This window comes from Mus caroli, unplaced genomic scaffold (assembly GCF_978045245.1).
Source record: "Mus caroli unplaced genomic scaffold, Mus_caroli_1 scaffold_9, whole genome shotgun sequence".
NCBI lineage: Eukaryota > Metazoa > Chordata > Mammalia > Rodentia > Muridae > Mus > Mus caroli.
In genome coordinates, this window is record NW_028227264.1 from 17,237,474 (window position 1) to 17,254,102 (window position 16,629).

The 16,629-nt window shown below is 43.1% G+C and overlaps 1 protein-coding gene across 1 annotated transcript in view; it reads left to right on the forward strand.

Annotated features, from left to right (window-relative positions):
- Positions 1-16,629, forward strand: part of Map3k5 (mitogen-activated protein kinase kinase kinase 5) — a 208,895-nt gene that overhangs the window by 84,833 nt on the left and 107,433 nt on the right. The window contains exon 7 of the mRNA XM_021174435.3: positions 1,895-2,065. Within this exon, the coding sequence (XP_021030094.1) occupies positions 1,895-2,065 (171 nt within the window). The remainder of the gene's footprint in view (positions 1-1,894; positions 2,066-16,629) is intronic.

Sequence of the window (16,629 nt, forward strand, 5' to 3'; positions counted from 1 at the left end):
ACCGTTTTCCCAAGGACCACTGTGAACATGATTAGTTATGACCAGAACTCTGCCGGTGACTCTGTCGGAGTCACTTTTGACAGAGTCTATCTTGGTCCCCACTCTGTCTTCTGCCTATGTCATAGCCCAGCTCCCAGTGCAGCTTCCCAGGTGCAGTTGTCACAGAGGGTCACCTGTGCTCTGACCACGGATGGAACCAGCATCCTGAATAGTCCAAAAGACTTAGCTGTATCGCTCTTTCCTTCACAGTAACATGGATGAGTATGCATGTCGCTGCAGAAGAAAATTACTCTTTTTTTTTTTTTTAAAAAGGAAAAGACATCTAATTCATGTAGAACTCACTGTGTATCATAATTTCCCTTCCTTTTCAACTGAGGCCCCTACACATTGGAAAGGCTGAGTAATTGTCCCTGAAGGCTCCCAGTGGGTACATGCTGTCCTAGAAAGCCAGCATGACGTTCAGCTAGAACCCATGTGTTTCCTTCCCTACCCAAGAGAACTGGAGAACTTGTCAACTTCACCAGTAGACATAGACTGTATAGACAGAAAGCCATTTTGTCTTTCATTTATTAAACATCCTATACATCTTATAGATGTAGATAAGGTAAGCTCTCTCTAGAGTGTATGCTATTTGTCAAACACATACCCCCCCCCTTTTTTAAGTAAAATGTATTTTGAAACAAACTGAGAAAAATCCTAGGAATCTCTTAGAATTTGACTTTGTGTGCCTCGTCTCTCTTTCCAAAAGTAACATACAACGGAATGGAAAGCATGTTTGTATAAAGCAATAATCTAAATTCAAGATGTTTAGTAAAGATAGAACTTAGGAACAAAAAAATTGAAGTAGTAGTTGAGCGTATGACAATACACATAACTTTAAAAATAATTATATTTAAAATATATCTCGTATATAACTTAGTCATTTAAAATATCTTTTATCTTTAATTTTAATATATCAATTGAGTTATATAGCTTATATAGTTATATAGTTATATCAATTGAGTCATCCCCACAAATTGTAGAGTATTTTTTCACCCTACAAAGAAACCTACCCATTAGCAGTCACCCTTTCCTCACAGCACACATCCTCCTGCTCCTGGCAAACACTGTGCTCTGTCTGTATTGATTGTTCTATTTTAAATATTTCTCAAAAGTATTGTCAGCCTTTTGTGACTTTACTTTTCACTTAGCATAATGTTTTCATCATTGGAGAAATGTAAAGTATGATTCTGAGAACCAGCCACACCTACTACTTAATAATAAGCTACATGGAGTTCAAGGCCAGTCCTGATAACTCAGGGAGTTGCCGTCTCAAAATCCAAAGTGAAAAAAGAAATATGGACATATCTCATAGGACATATAGCTTAGTGGTAGGGTGCTTGTCTAACATGCCCGAGGTCTCTTCGAGGCCAGTACCATAAGAACTACATGAGACGATATCCACAGATTCTCAGCCACATGGAGAAACCAGTCAACTCTTGGGTGGATTTGAGTTTTAGAATTATCTATGAATTAATTTTTTTTGTTCTTTTGAAACAAAAGCCATTGAAAACTAATGTCAAGAGTTTTTCCTTATTTATAGTAGTTGATCCTGTTCCATTCAAGGTCACAGGGTGCACACTCCATAGAATTCCGCCATCTTGAACCTGTTCATAGGCAGCAGGAAGATCAGGACTCTGGTCATCTTGTCCACTCACACCTCACAAGAGATCTTTGACAGACCCAGTAGACATACATCAGTATAAGAAAGCCTAGGACAGGGTCCATAGAGGAATCTCAGAATCAAATTATTTTTATTCTGCCAAACTTTACTAATGCAAATCAATACATGAAACAGGCAATTGGTCTATGATTGGTTTTATGATCTCTATAAAAACAATGCTCTCTACTTTAGGAGAAATCTCCCTGGAGACAGAGCAAAAGCTCTTGACATCATGATCCCCATGGTACAAAGTGAAGAGCAAGTTGCTTCGGATATGTATTGTCTTGTTGGCCGAATCTACAAAGATATGTTTTTGGATTCAAATTTCACTGACACTGAAAGCAGGGACCATGGAGCATCTTGGTAAGACTGGAGGATGGGAAGTATCTTCTTGCTCCCCTGTGATACACAAAACTGTGCAGTGGACAGAAGGGAAGCATTCGGACTATGTCTGTTCGATTGTATATTGTGAGCTAAATTTTGATTTTTCCAACTTTAGTACATGATTTTATGAGATTCATTTAACCTGGAAGGCTAATTTTACATAAATTAGATGGAAAAGTTAAGAATGTAATTTGATTTGAAATGTATACCATGAAAAGCAAAGTACAATTTTGTGAGAAAAATATAGAAAAACATCGAGAGATTTTGAAGAAGTCAAAAAACACACAAGTTTGTGGGTAAACCAGCTTAATATTTTAATTGTTCCAGAAGGGCTTTTCATATGATTTGATTTCTAAAGTTTATTTGAAAGACTAAAGGGTCAAGAATAGGCAGAGCGATTTTTGAGACTAATGGAGGAGCCTGCTCTACCAGGGGAAGCTCACCAGGTTGCAGTTATGTCTCAGGCAAGTGAACTGTAGCACAGTGGTTTCTGCTCAGCAGACAGCTTATGGCAGGGTGTGGGAAGCATTGGAGAAGTGGGGGGCCAATGGAAGGGTATGGGAAGCATTGGAGAAGTGAGGGGCCAATGGCAGGGTATGAGAAGCATTGGAGAAGTGAGGGGCCAATGGCAGGGTATGGGAAGCATTGGAGAAGTGAGGGGCCAATGGCAGGGTATGAGAAGCATTGGAGAAGTGAGGGGCCAATGGCAGGGTGTGGGAAGCATTGGAGAGTGAGGGGCCAATGGCAGGGTGTGGGAAGCATTGGAGAAGTGGGGGGCCAATGGCAGGGTGTGGGAAGCATTGGAGAAGTGAGGGGCCAATGGCAGGGTGTGGGAAGCATTGGAGAAGTGAGGGGCCAATGGCAGGGTGTGGGAAGCATTGGAGAAGTGAGGGGCCAATGGCAGGGTGTGGGAAGCATTGGAGAGTGAGGGGCCAATGGCAGGGTGTGGGAAGCATTGGAGAAGTGGGGGGCCAATGGAAGGGTGTGGGAAGCATTGGAGAAGTGGGGGGCCAATGGCAGGGTGTGGGAAGCATTGGAGAAGTGAGGGGCCAATGGCAGGGTGTGGGAAGCATTGGAGAAGTGAGGGGCCAATGGCAGGGTGTGGGAAGCATTGGAGAAGTGAGGGGCCAATGGCAGAGTGTGGGAAGCATTGGAGAAGTGAGGGGCCAATGGCAGGGTATGAGAAGCATTGGAGAAGTGAGGGGCCAATGGCAGGGTGTGGGAAGCATTGGAGAAGTGAGGGGCCAATGGCAGGGTGTGGGAAGCATTGGAGAGTGAGGGGCCAATGGCAGGGTGTGGGAAGCATTGGAGAAGTGAGGGGCCAATGGCAGGGTATGAGAAGCATTGGAGAAGTGAGGGGCCAATGGCAGGGTGTGGGAAGCATTGGAGAAGTGATGGCCAATGGCGGGGTGTGGGAAGCATTGGAGAAGTGATGGCCAATGGCAGGGTATGAGAAGCATTGGAGAAGTGAGGGGCCAATGGCAGGGTGTGGGAAGCATTGGAGAAGTGAGGGGCCAATGGCAGGGTGTGGGAAGCATTGGAGAAGTGAGGGGCCAATGGCAGGGTGTGGGAAGCATTGGAGAAGTGAGGGGCCAATGGCAGGGTGTGGGAAGCATTGGAGAGTGAGGGGCCAATGGCAGGGTGTGGGAAGCATTGGAGAAGTGGGGGGCCAATGGCAGGGTATGAGAAGCATTGGAGAAGTGAGGGGCCAATGGCAGGGTGTGGGGAGCATTGGAGAAGTGATGGCCAATGGCAGGGTGTGGGAAGCATTGGAGAAGCGATGGCCAGGGGAAGGGTTGGAGCTTCAGTAGTGGTGCTGGGAGTGGATTTATCTCCCCAGAAAAGTTGGATCTCTAGTTTACTTCATTTTACTTCTTATTTAAATTTGCTATTTTTGTTTTTCTGGTGGTAGATATCAAACCCAGGGTCTATTTTATGCTAGACAAGCATAAGCTACAACTCCAGCCCCAGATCTCTTTCTTAAGCTCTGTGCAAAAGTTTAATTCTAAGTGAGTCGAAAAGCTCCAAACATGAAAATAAAAATATACTAAGGAAAATACTTTTAGCATAAAACCTGCAAATTATGTTTATGGCTTTCGGTTAAGAATGAATTTCTTAAACAAGGCCTAAAAACACTGAACAAGCAAGAAAATCCTAAGCAACAACGATCAAACAAACAAACAAGGCAAAAGACTTTGAAGAATGGACTATGTTAAAGTGTGTGGCTGATCCTTAAGGTTCAGGCTCTGGGAGTGGGGAGAGGGGGGAGTGACTTCAGTTGTGCTGATCTTCCTGCTGATGACAATTAGAACTACTGGGAAGTCATAGAGGATCAGAACCTGGGGAGGTTTTGGTCCCTGGATAAGGGAAGAACACAGAGTTAACCTCCTTGGACTCCAATAGAAAAATCACAATCTTAATGGCCTAAGGCCACGATGCTAGGCGTCCAGAGTTCCTAGAAATAACCCTTAAGTAATGGCCATGCCACAGAGGAAGGAGAAGCAGGATCCGCATCTGAACTCCTTCTTGGCTGAACCCTGGGTGAAGGAGCCTCCAAGTAAAACGGCAGCTATAAGGCTGTAGAGCAGCACAGAAGTTTCAGTAGCTGCTCACTACAGAGGAGACAGTTTTCAGTTGGAAGTCATTGACTTAGAGAATCCCAAACTTTCAAGTGAAACTCTAAAAGGCCAAGCCTTAGGATGAAGGGAGCATAGTAATTTAAGGCCATCATAGAACCATGCTAAAAAACTAAAACCAACCTTCCATATGCTAGGACAGATTGCTAATGCTAGGTTTGCCCCTTATGGTGATTTGAATGACAATGGCCTTCTTAGGCTCCTGAATTTGAATGTTTAGTTGCCAGGGAGAGGAACTGTTTGAAGAGGGTTAGGAGGAGTGGCCTTGTTGGGGTAAATGTGGCCTTGATGGCAGAATTGTGTCACCGAGGGTGTGCTTTGACATTTCCAAAGCCCACACCAGGAACAGTGTCTGTTGCTTGTCTCTCTTGTCTCTGAGACTCTGCCTGCCATCTTTGGATCCGTATATAAAGCTCTTACCTACTGCTCCAGTGCCATACCCACATGGTTCTTGCCATGATGATTATGGACTAAGTCTCCAAAGCTGTAAGCCAGCCCCCGATTTAAATTGCTTTCTTTTATATTTGTGTTTGTGATGGTGTCTACTTACAGCAATAGGACGGTAGCTAAGACAGAAGTTAGTACTAGGAACTGAGATATTCCTATGACAAGCCTGGTCATGCTGTTTGGTGGAGTGATATGGAAGACTTAGGGACTTTGGACGATAAAACTGGTTGAGTCCTTTAAGTGGGACTTACTGGGCCGTCCTTGTAGGGATGTGGAAGATAGTAGTGCTAAGAATCATTTGGACTATGCAGGCCCAGAGGGGATGACTATTGGCAGATGGCCTGGAGACCATTTTTTGTGATATTTTGGCAAGAATGTGGCTACTTTTTTCACCCTTGTCCTGAAAATATGCCCTAGGCTAAATTCAAGAGTTTTTTTTTTTAATTTAATGAGATTGGCAGAGGAGATTTCTAGACAGCCTAGTATTGCATGTGCCACATGGTTATGACCACTCTTGTGCAACTCTACATTGAGAAGCAACAAGTGAAGCAAAGAGAAATACTAAAGGTTCAGATTGGAGAGAAAAGGAGCACCGGGAATGCAAAGCTAGGGCCAAGGCTTGTGCTTGATAAACAGATTAAAGAAAAGTCCAGTGCTAAATGGAATAAAGGGAGTGGTAACCTCTGGGCAAGGCCACACCCACCCGCGCTGCCATCTGTAAAAGGAAAAGCTCTGAGGGATCTCCTCTGCCTAAACCCTTGAAGGCACGTGCCAGTGTCATTCAAGAAGGGGGCAGGTTCCAGCCCTAGCAAACAGAAGAACTTGGCAGCTTTGGCCATGTTACTCTCTGGCTTTAGGGTTAATAAGGACACAGGAGTAAAATGCTTGTTGAGGAAAGGCACTGAGGCAGGACCAAGGGGAGTCCTGCATGGATGCCTGGAAAAGCTGGTATGTGGAGCTGGGAAAGCCTGGACTGGGTTGGAGATCCCAAGATGTTGGCGATGCCAGAGCCCTGGGTCGCCTGCCAAGGGGAGCTGCTGACAGAGTGTGAACCATCCCAAAAGGGAAAAATGTGCTGCAGTTAAGAAAGCTGGGAGGAGATTGGAGGAGTCTAACAACAGAGTCTGGAGTTGGCCCTGCTGGGTTTCATTCTTGCTTTGGTGCAGGGTTTCTTCACTATGCTCCCTCTGTTCCCTTTTGTAATGGTAATGTATATTCTGCGCCATTATATGTTGGAAGTGTGTGACCTGCTTCTTCATTCTGATTTTACAGTGGGTTAGAGTTAAGAGACTGCCTTGAGTCTTGGGACTTTTGAACAGCGTTGAGACTGTGAAAGACTCTGGAGAGGTTGGACGTTGAAAGAAAGGGATTTTTGCATTAGGATGTGGGTCAGAGCCTCTGGGGTGAGGTAATGGAATGTGGCAGCTTGAAAGAGAATGGCCTTCATAGACTCAGACATTTAAAAAGCTAAGTCACCAGGGAGTGGAACTATTTGAGAACGATTAGAAGGACTGAGAGATGTGGCGTTGTTGGAGGAAGGCTATCACTGGGCTAGGCCCAGTCTGGCTGCTCTCCCACCCCACCCTACCCCACCTCTACCTGGTGTTTAGGGATCAGTATATAAAGGTCTCAGCCACTGCTCCACCACAATACCTGTCTACTTCTCACCATGATGCTCATGTGCTAACCTGTAAGGAAGATGAATGCTTGCAGTTAAATGCTTTCTTTTATAAGGGTTGCCTTGGTTATGATGTCTTCTTTACAACAGTAGAACAGTGGCCAAACTCTTCAGAAAAAAAGAGAATCCAGACTCTGCAACATATTCTGTATGTCTATTACTCCATGAAAAGTTAAAAGTATGGCCCCATGATCAAGAAAAAAGCCAGGCATAGAATCACGTTCACAGGGTTGGTCATGGTGATCTATGCATGTATGCTTGCAATCCCAACACGTGGGAGGTAGAGCTAGCAGGATCAGGAGTTCAGTCGAAGTCTCAGCTACACAGTGAGTTTGGGACCTCCCTAGGCTCCGTGAGACCCTATCTCAGATGAAGGACGGGAGAGAGGGAAGAAGGGATGAAGGGAGGGACAAAGGAAGGAAGCTAGGAAGGAAAGAAGAAATCAACCAATGGGCAAGACAGGCTTTGGAATTGTCAAAGGACAGGACATAAAAAGAATAATAAAATGTTAAAGCATACACTTGAAAAGATGAATATGATGAATAGTAGCGTGAGGGATTATGGGATGGAATGATTTGAAAAAGAAAGAACAAAGATTCTAGAACTAAAAAATTTACCATGTTAAAAGTTAAATATCATAGGGTGGGGCCGATCGCACATAGGTCAGATATAATATAGGCAAAGGTCAGTAACCTTGAGAGGAGACCATTCAAAATCAGAGTGGGGCAAAGGGAGAGAACATTGCGAAAGAAATCAATCGTCTCAGCGATCTGTGGCGAGCACTGGTGCATCTGACACAACTTTTAATTAGAAGTTCAAAAAGGAAAAAGATTTGGAACATTAATGGCTGGTGGCCACCCCAGCTTGATGAAATGCATCCTTACCCACAAGTTTAGAGACCCGAGCAAGCCACCCACAGACTAAACAAAGAAAAGCTTGCATTAACACATCCATCATTGTGAAAGTGCTAAAACTCAGAAATGCCAGAAAATGTCCTAAGAGTAGTCTAAGAGAAGCTACGTCCTATAAGGGAGAGGACACAGTTCTCATGAAGGGAAGCCAGTAGACAGTGGGCCAGCATGGTGAAGTACTGAAAGAAAGGAAAGATCAGCAGAGGCTATGAGCCCAGTAATGGTTTTCTCAAACTCAAAGGTAGACCTATGGCTGCTCTAGGCAAATAAAGATCATGTCCTTTGATGGCAGCAGAGCTTCACTAGAAAATGTTACAGGGAATTCTTTAGGATAAAGGGAAATTTGGAAATATAGGAAGGAATATAATAGAGCCCTGGAAAGGATAAGTATATGAGTAAATATGAAAGGTACCAACAATGTAGCCTACATAGGATTTTATTCAATATATATATAGCCTGATGTAAAAATAATTAAGAAAAAAATTGAAATGAGCCTAAGATTACTGTAAAAGAGGAAGTACAAATACCCAAAAAGTATTTTAGCTATATAAAATAAAGTCCTTTTATAGCCAAAATGCTAACAAACAAATTTATCCTATTCAGATTATCCAAATTTTATTATCTGACGATTTGAATTTTTGTCATGGAAGTTAAAGAGATGGGAGTCCCAATGCCTTACTGGGTGGGTATTCACTTTTGTGACTACCTGGAGATGTTGGCATTACCCAGAGAAGTTAGCAACTTGTCAAATCTAGACAAAGCAGGTGTATACACTTAGAGACCATTGTGATATAGAAAGTCCTTTTAAAAGTTGTACAGAGACTTGGAGGAGGGGTGTAGCTCAATGGTAAAGTGTTTCCCATGCAAGAATGAGGCCCTGGGTTCTAGTACTGATACTGTGTCCCTGTGCGTGTGCGCGAGCATGTGTGTGTGTGTGTGTGTGTGTGTATGTTGAACAAAATAAACAAGTGGAAATTTCTTATTTATAGGATTTTTAAGTGTCATGTGTGTCTAGTGTCAGCATAGATGCATGGATGGATGTCATAATCTCCAAATATAGTATAATGGCACCAGTAGAGAGGAAAGAGTTGAGTGATTCACGTGCAATTTAATTATATTTAATATGCTTCATTTCACAGCTGGATATTGGCTGTATCAGAGCACTGCTTATATTGTTCTTTTGCATGTCTTACTATTTCTAAAATATTGACCAATTAATGTATAGTTTTCTGTGTACAACTATGTTGGTATGTCTCTGTCTGTCTGCTTATTAAAGAAAGTTGACTCTTCAGGAGTTCCTGATAGCTAATAACATGTCATTAGTATGTGAGGCTGAAATAATCATATTTAAAGTTCGTGTCATCCTAGTAGCCTAGAGGAAGACCAGAAACACAGCAGTGGTTGAGAGCCCAGATAAGACTAAGGGGCAGTGACTTCCTGTATCCTTCACAGGAAGCTGTGGTTTGAAATTTGAGTTTGTACCTCAAATTATTCTTGTAATGAAAGAGTTTTGTTGTTTCTCTTAACCCAGTAAATTTCTTTCCCTCTCTCCTGTTAGAAAAGAGGAATGTAATCACACAGCGTGTTTGTTATTATGAGGTTTCCACAGTAGACTGTTCTTCATGGTAGGGGATTAGACTGAGTTGCTTGGGGAGCTTAGTACCCACTTGGACGTGGTGGGCATACTGTGCCAGTCATGCCCCAAATACCCGACTTTCAAGGTCTGTGAATTCAAGCGGAGAATGTGCTCAGGGAAGGTCACGTGCATTGGGCACATGAGCAGAATAGAAGTGTTTCCTCTTTTGAGAACAGGAGTTTGGAGTAGGGCAAGACAGATCAAGGTTGTGTTAGGTCCATTTAAGGAAAGCAGAGATTCTAATGTCGTTTTCTGGCTTGGTTTCATTTACTGGTTCCTGTTTTATGTTTCCCGTGTAGCTCAAGATTAACTGTCTTCAGAAAAGCTTTGTGGTCAAGGTCTTGAGGGCCCATGTTTTTATGATTTCATTCCGAGCTAGCTCTGAGTTTTCTAGTAATAGGAAAGTCAGTGGACTTCATGGATCTCGTATCACTGCCTGAGTTGCTTAGCAATGGAGAAATGTCACTTCACCATAACTTTAGAGTTGTTATATCTGTTTATCCTGCTAGACACTAAGCCTGGCCCCATTTTAAATGCATTGTTTTTAATGATTGTAATTTTAGTTAATATGATTGATTTTAACTAATTTATTAATTTAATTAATTGATATAAATTAGTTTTAATTAAGCAGTTAAATTCACTTTAACTAACTAGCTAATTTGGCTGTTGCGTTTTCTTACTGTTTCAGTACATCCTATAGGGCATGCCCTTTTCTCGCTAGCATTGACCATTGCTTAGCATTCTGTTAGAGCTGAGGATAAAGCTGCCCACTGGGGTGCTGATGTGAAAGGGCACCTCTGCATTTCCCAAGCATTCACACCTGCCCTGGGGCCTCCAGCCCAGCCCCATGTCATTGGAGCCTTCCCTTGTCAACTTCAACTTCAGGTGCTAGGATTAAAAAAAAAAAAAAAAGCAGTATCACAGCAAGCAGTCAGTTCCTGGAGCCTCTGTCCTAGCCAGGATCTCTTTATGTTTGTTTGTGTGATCCCTGCACCACTGAAAGTAATCCCAGCAGTTGGGAGGCAGAGGCAGGCAGATTTCTGAGTTCAAGGCCAGCCTGGTCTACAGTGTGAGTTCCAGGACAGCCAGGGCTACACAGAGAAACCCTGTCTCAAAAAACAAACAAACAAACAAAAAAAAAAAGAAAGAAAGAAAGAAAGAAAGAAAGAAAGAAAGAAAGAAAGAAAGAAAGAAAGAGAAAAAAAAGAAAGTTTAGAGACAGGAGTCTCAACTCAACAGAAAAGACCCCCAGGCAGGTGTTACCATTATCTCTCGGCTCCACCCAACAGTTATCTACAGCCAGGCACCAGGTAAGAGCCTGGCTCACATATGAGGACTCTCCATCCTCTCTTTTTCTTTTTCTCTCTTCCCCCACCTCTTCTCCCTTCCTCCTCCCTCCTTCCCTCTGTTTTCTCTCTTTTCAACTTTCTTCTCTTCATCTACTTTCCCTGCCTCTTTCTTCCCCACGTGTCCCCAGCCAGTCTTTCCTCTCTTTCTCTGCCCTTCTCTGTCCCCTCCTTCCTCTGCCTCTACCCCCTCCTCCAGATCCCAAATAAACTTTCTTTTATATTAGGCCTGTCGCATGGCTTGACTGTTCAGGGGGACACCTTGGCAGGGCCAAGGTTTTATAGAACAAATCGGTTGTGATGTCATGGCTCATGTAGCCCTTCTTATAAGTCCCCTTTTAAATAATTAATAAGTCCAGTGCTCCTGCCCCAGAGTGGATGGTGAAAGTTCCCGCTCCTCTGTGCATACCACTGGTGCAAGGTCTATGCAGGGCATCCTCTTACTGTCCTGTGGACACTTGGGGTATTATTGTTTTCCTTTAGCTTTCCATATTATGATACATCATTAAAATAGTCTTTGGGTTTTGAATCTGATGAGACACAGGGGATAGGGTTGGAAGGAAGAATATGTGGGTTCATTCCAACACTGAATGAAGCATCAAAAAAAGAAAAGAACAGTTGTTAAACATGCTGTCCATGGTCATTGGTTTAGTTATTTTGTTCTTTGACGCTCTTGAGGTTGGCTGGAATATTGTCACTACCTTCATCCCTTGGTATCCATGGGGAGTTAGTTATAAGACAGCCAAGGATCAAAACCCATGGGAGCTCAAATCTTTAGATGAAATGGCATGGTACTTGAATCTAACCCATGCAACAGAACTTGCATATACCCAACTTGTTTACACTTCCTATAGTGCCTCATACATGTAAATTCTGTGTTCAGAACAGTTATACGGTATTGTGTAGAGAATAATGACAAGACAATATCTGTACTAATTCAGTATACACATAATATTTTCTTTAAAATTTTCAACCTACCATATGTTGAATAATGTGACAGGAACCCACAGATATGGAAGCCCAGTTGTATGTCGATACTGAATTAGGTTGAGATTGCAGAATTGTGTGTGTGTGTGTGTGTGTGTGTGTGTGTGTGTGTATGTATACCCTGATTCGTGTGTATGCACGTCGAAGTCAGGACAACTGTGGGTGTAATTCTTCAGATGCCATTACTTTCTGTTTCTCTCCATCTCTCTTTTCTTCCTCCCTCCCTCCCTTCCTCCCTCCTTCCTCTTCCCTCCCTAGCTCCCTTTCTTCCTGTCCTTCCCCTCCCCCTCCCCCTCCCCCTTCCCCTCCTCTCCCCTGGGGCTGGTTTCTTTGTGTTGTTTGTTTTGACAGTCATGGTACAAAATATACTTTAAAAGAAACTTACCCTGGTAACCCTGCTTGAGAGTATAGTTCAGCAGCATTGAGTGCACTGATGTGTGTGTCTGTCTGTCATTACCTCCCATGCACAGGCCTCTCTCCATCCTATAGCCCTGAAGTTCTATACCCATTAAATAATTTGCCTTACTCTCTTAGCCCCTGGGAATCACAATTCTACTCCTTGTTTCTGTGAATCTACTGGAGGCACCTCATATATGCTTTGTGATTATTTTAACTGACTTACCACGGTATTTCCAGAGTTTATGGATATGGTAGCCTGTGTCAGCATCACTTTCCTTTAAAGGCTGACTACTGGTTCTTCATGTGTGTATATATACCACATTTTGTTCATTCTTGCATCCACCCACAAACATATTGGCTCTTCCGTCTTTCTCACCTTATAAAAAGAATTGCTATGCATATCAGCCTACAGGGATCTCTTTGGAGATCTCAATTTCAGTTTCCTTTTTTTTTTTTTTAGGTTTTTTTTTTTTCACTCATGAGACATTTGTGGTTCTGAAAAAAGAAGTTTCTGGTGATGTATCATGATATATCAAATTTAAAAGCAGATCAGAAGACAGCGTGGTTTTTCTCTTTTCAGGAAAAAAAGATTTTGTAGAAATGGATGCGATAAATAGTGTTTGGGACTTTTACAATTCTTGCTTTGATGATGATGATGATGATGATGGTTATCGAGTGTATAAGTGGTTGGGATTAGACAGGAGGCTGTCCTTGGTCCCCAGATCACGTTAGCAAGTGACTGCACACGCTGCTCTGCTTTGTCTTTGAACATTTCATGAGTGATAATTTCAGGAGTCTGTAGAGGCACTAAGGAGCATGAAATTCTGATTTAATCACCCATGTTTCACTGGGAGAATCACAGCTGTTAGGACACAAACAAAGGGGAGTGACCGATAAATGGAACTTGAGTCTGGTTCCTCCCGGCTGGAGAGCAGACTCTCTTCAGCCAGGATCAGAGTGTGCACTCAGTATTATGAAAACACCACCCACTTGACCACCAAGGCCTCGCTCCTTCAGTGTCAGCCAGAAAATGGTGCTAGTTAGAGGAAGTTCTTGAAAAAAATCTGTTACTTTGGAAGTGTGAGTGAGAGGTGGTTTGTTTGAAATGTAATCCTGATATAACTGCATTTAGATGCAAAATATCATTTCTCAAATGTAATAATGAGTTGAATGTAGTACACCCTAATAGCTCCCTTTCAACAAATACTTAGTGCTGGGACAAAAATGAAGGAATGTAAGCAACATCATGCTATTATTTAAATATGATTAGAATTTTCTTAATACATGGATGTTCAGTTCTTTTGCTAAGGTTATTCTTCCAAATGAAGTTGTCTTAATTTTTTTTTCTATTGCGGTGATACAGTGTAACCAAGAGCACCTTAAAGGAGCAAGGGGTCTCTTATCAAGAGAGCCACGTTAGGAAGTCTGGGGGAAACCCGAGGCAGGAACTGAATGAAACAGAAACCACCAGAGAAACGCTGCTTGCTGGCTTGTTGCCCTGACTCCTTCAGCTGGCTTCCTTGCAAGCCTAGGACTACCTGCCTAGGCATAGTGTCCCCCACAATGCGTTGGGTCCTCCTGCATCAATTAGCCACTACTCAAAAGCCTCATGGACACGCCCACATGCCAGTCAGGTCTAGGCCATTCTTAGTTGAGGTTCCCTCTTCCTAGGTAAGTAAGTTTGTGACAAGCTGACGACTGAATCTATGGGAGAAGTTCCCTCTACATTAACATCACTCTTGGCTTGTTGTTTTAGTTCTTTCTTAATAATTTTGCAACACTAACCACTAGATTTCTTTACATAAAGGTATATTCATTTATCCTTCTGCAAGTTAGACTGTAAAGACTTTAACGATGTAAAACAACTTCTTTGGTATAATTTATGGACATATTTTAGTACTATTGCTGTATCAACTTTTTCTTAAATATTAGTCTTTAGCCTAATAAAGCTGCTCGAATATATCTCGTGAAAAACTCCATTTTCCGAGAACATATTAATATCAGTAGAAGATACAAACTTTATTCTCTGCTTTTATTCCTCCTTTCTTTCATGTTTTCCTGTCCAACTCCCCTCTCTTTTATTATGTGAAACATAAGAGGCAAGGGAGATGGCCCTAAATATAGAGCGCCTGCCACATAAGCAGAGGGCCTGAGTTCAGAGTCTCGGGACCCTCCTGTAAAGCAGACACATGGGCAGATGGCAGGTAAGCCTAGGGGCTGGGAGTTCATTCAGTGAGATGTGGCCTGAAGTCAGTTAGAGACACCTGACATTGACTGGACTCCACGTGTGCATCCCACATGCACACAGGTTCATGCAAGTGCATGTACAGGTATGCATTCTCATGCGTGTGCACACAAGCACGCGCGCGCACACACACACACACACACACACACACACACACACACGACAAAAAGCAACTAAAATAATTTTTAAAGTACAAACCAAGGGAAGAGAGAAAGAAGGAGAAGGCTCACTCTTTGGAATCCACAGAACAAAGTCAGGTTCCTTCTTGCCCGTTCCACACGGCATGACTGACTTTTTCTGTGCTTCAGTTTCCGTATTGTTAGGAATTAACCCCTGGTTTGTAACAGTTGTCGGGGTTATAAGTACTGGTCCCCAAGTGTCACATACAGTTGTCACTGCCTAAGAACGAAATATTCAGAGGCTGCTACTTGTGTACTCTCTGTATTTTGGAGTTAACCATGGGTTTCTCTTGTGGATGACATCACATTTGTTATATTATTAGGGACATTCTCCATAGGAAGATTGCACATGTCTACCTCTGGCCCCTAAGCTTGGTACCTGTCTTGATGGATGTGCATTCTACCCTGGAAGATCATTTGTGATTTAGTGTGAGCATTTTTTTTTTCTGGCCATTCCACTAGTGGCTGCTCCTTTAGGCCGGGTTCTCAGAGGGAGAGCAGAGTGGAGCAGGACAAACCATCTGCCGAGTGCACAACACAGAAATGTGGCCTGTGCCGAGTTAGGCACAAGCCGTTTTGCTCTCGTGCTTGCTGAGACATCTCCACAACTGCAGTAACATCCTTAGACTGAGACTTTTATGTCCAAGCTCCTTTGCCTACGGAGATGTTAACCTGGTGAGACTTGGACATGAGCAGACATTAATTTTCACTCTGCTGTCCGAGCATGCCCCATTCCAGACTGCTATAGAACCCAACCGATCCTTCAACACATCCTATGGGAAAAAGCCCTGTTGTCTGAGGCTCTATTTCCAGCCTCTACAATTATCCAGTACTCCATGAGTTTCACTTCTCCCAGACAGACCTTCAGATAGGCAGGAATCCCTGCCTATGCCAGGGAGAGGCGTGGCCTCATTATCAACAGCACCCAGCTCTGCTTAGAAGAACATTTCTGTCTCTAGAATTTTACTTTACTTTAGAGATATGCAAATTTCATGGTTTTTGGAGTGACATCATGTTTTAATTGAAAAAAGATTGTTTCATATAATATATTCCAATTACAGTTCCCTCTCCTCCAACTCCTTTCAGAGTCCCCCTGACCTCTTCACCCACCTTCTTTCTATTTCTCTCTTTAGAAAACAAATAAGGAAGACAGGAAACACACACACACAGAGAGAGAGAGAGAGAAAGAGAGAGAGAGAGACTGACTCTCTCCATCTCTCCATAAATAACCAAAATTAGAAACTATAATGTACAAGCAAAAGGCCAGGGAGACAACCACTGTCCCACCAAAGTGTCTTAGGGTTACTATTGCTACGGTGAAACACCATGACCAAAAGTAACTTGAGGAGGAAAGGCCTTATTTCCATATCACAGTTCATCATCAAACGTGGTAAGGGCAGAAACTCAGGCAGGGAAGGAAGGAACCAATGCAGAGGGCATAGAAGGATGCAGCTTACTGACTTGCTCTGCATGGCTTGCTCAGCCTGCTTTCTTACAGACCTCAGGACCTCCAGCCCAGGCATGGCACCATTCACAATGGGCTGGTCCCTCCCCCATTGGTCACTAATTAAGCCAATGCCCTATAGCCAGATCTTAAGGAGGAATTTTCTCCCTTGAGGCTCCTTCTCTGATGACTCTAGCTTGCCTCTGGTTGACATAAAACTAGCCAGTACAATATAAAGCTAAAAGTCTACAAATTTTATGATGATTATCTACTGCTGGACCTGGGGCCAGCCAGCCCTTCAGTATAGTTAATATGCCTAGTGAGACTCCACAGAAGAGAACTAATTCTTCCTTTGCAAGGAAATGTCAGTTAGTGATAGCCTCCTGGAAAGGGGTACAAGCCTCTGTCCACTTCCCTGTCTCAGCACGATGATGGAGCTCTGTCTGGTTTGAACTTATGCCGGCATGATGAGTTCATATGTGCATCCGTCCTTGTTGTATGTGGAAGGCACTGTTTCCTTGGAGTCACCCATCCCCTCAGCTCGTTCTGCCTCCTCTTCCCCATAGCTCCCTGAGCCCTGAGCAGAAGGGCTTGAAGACATTGCATTTAGGACTGAGTGTTCCAAAATCTCTCAG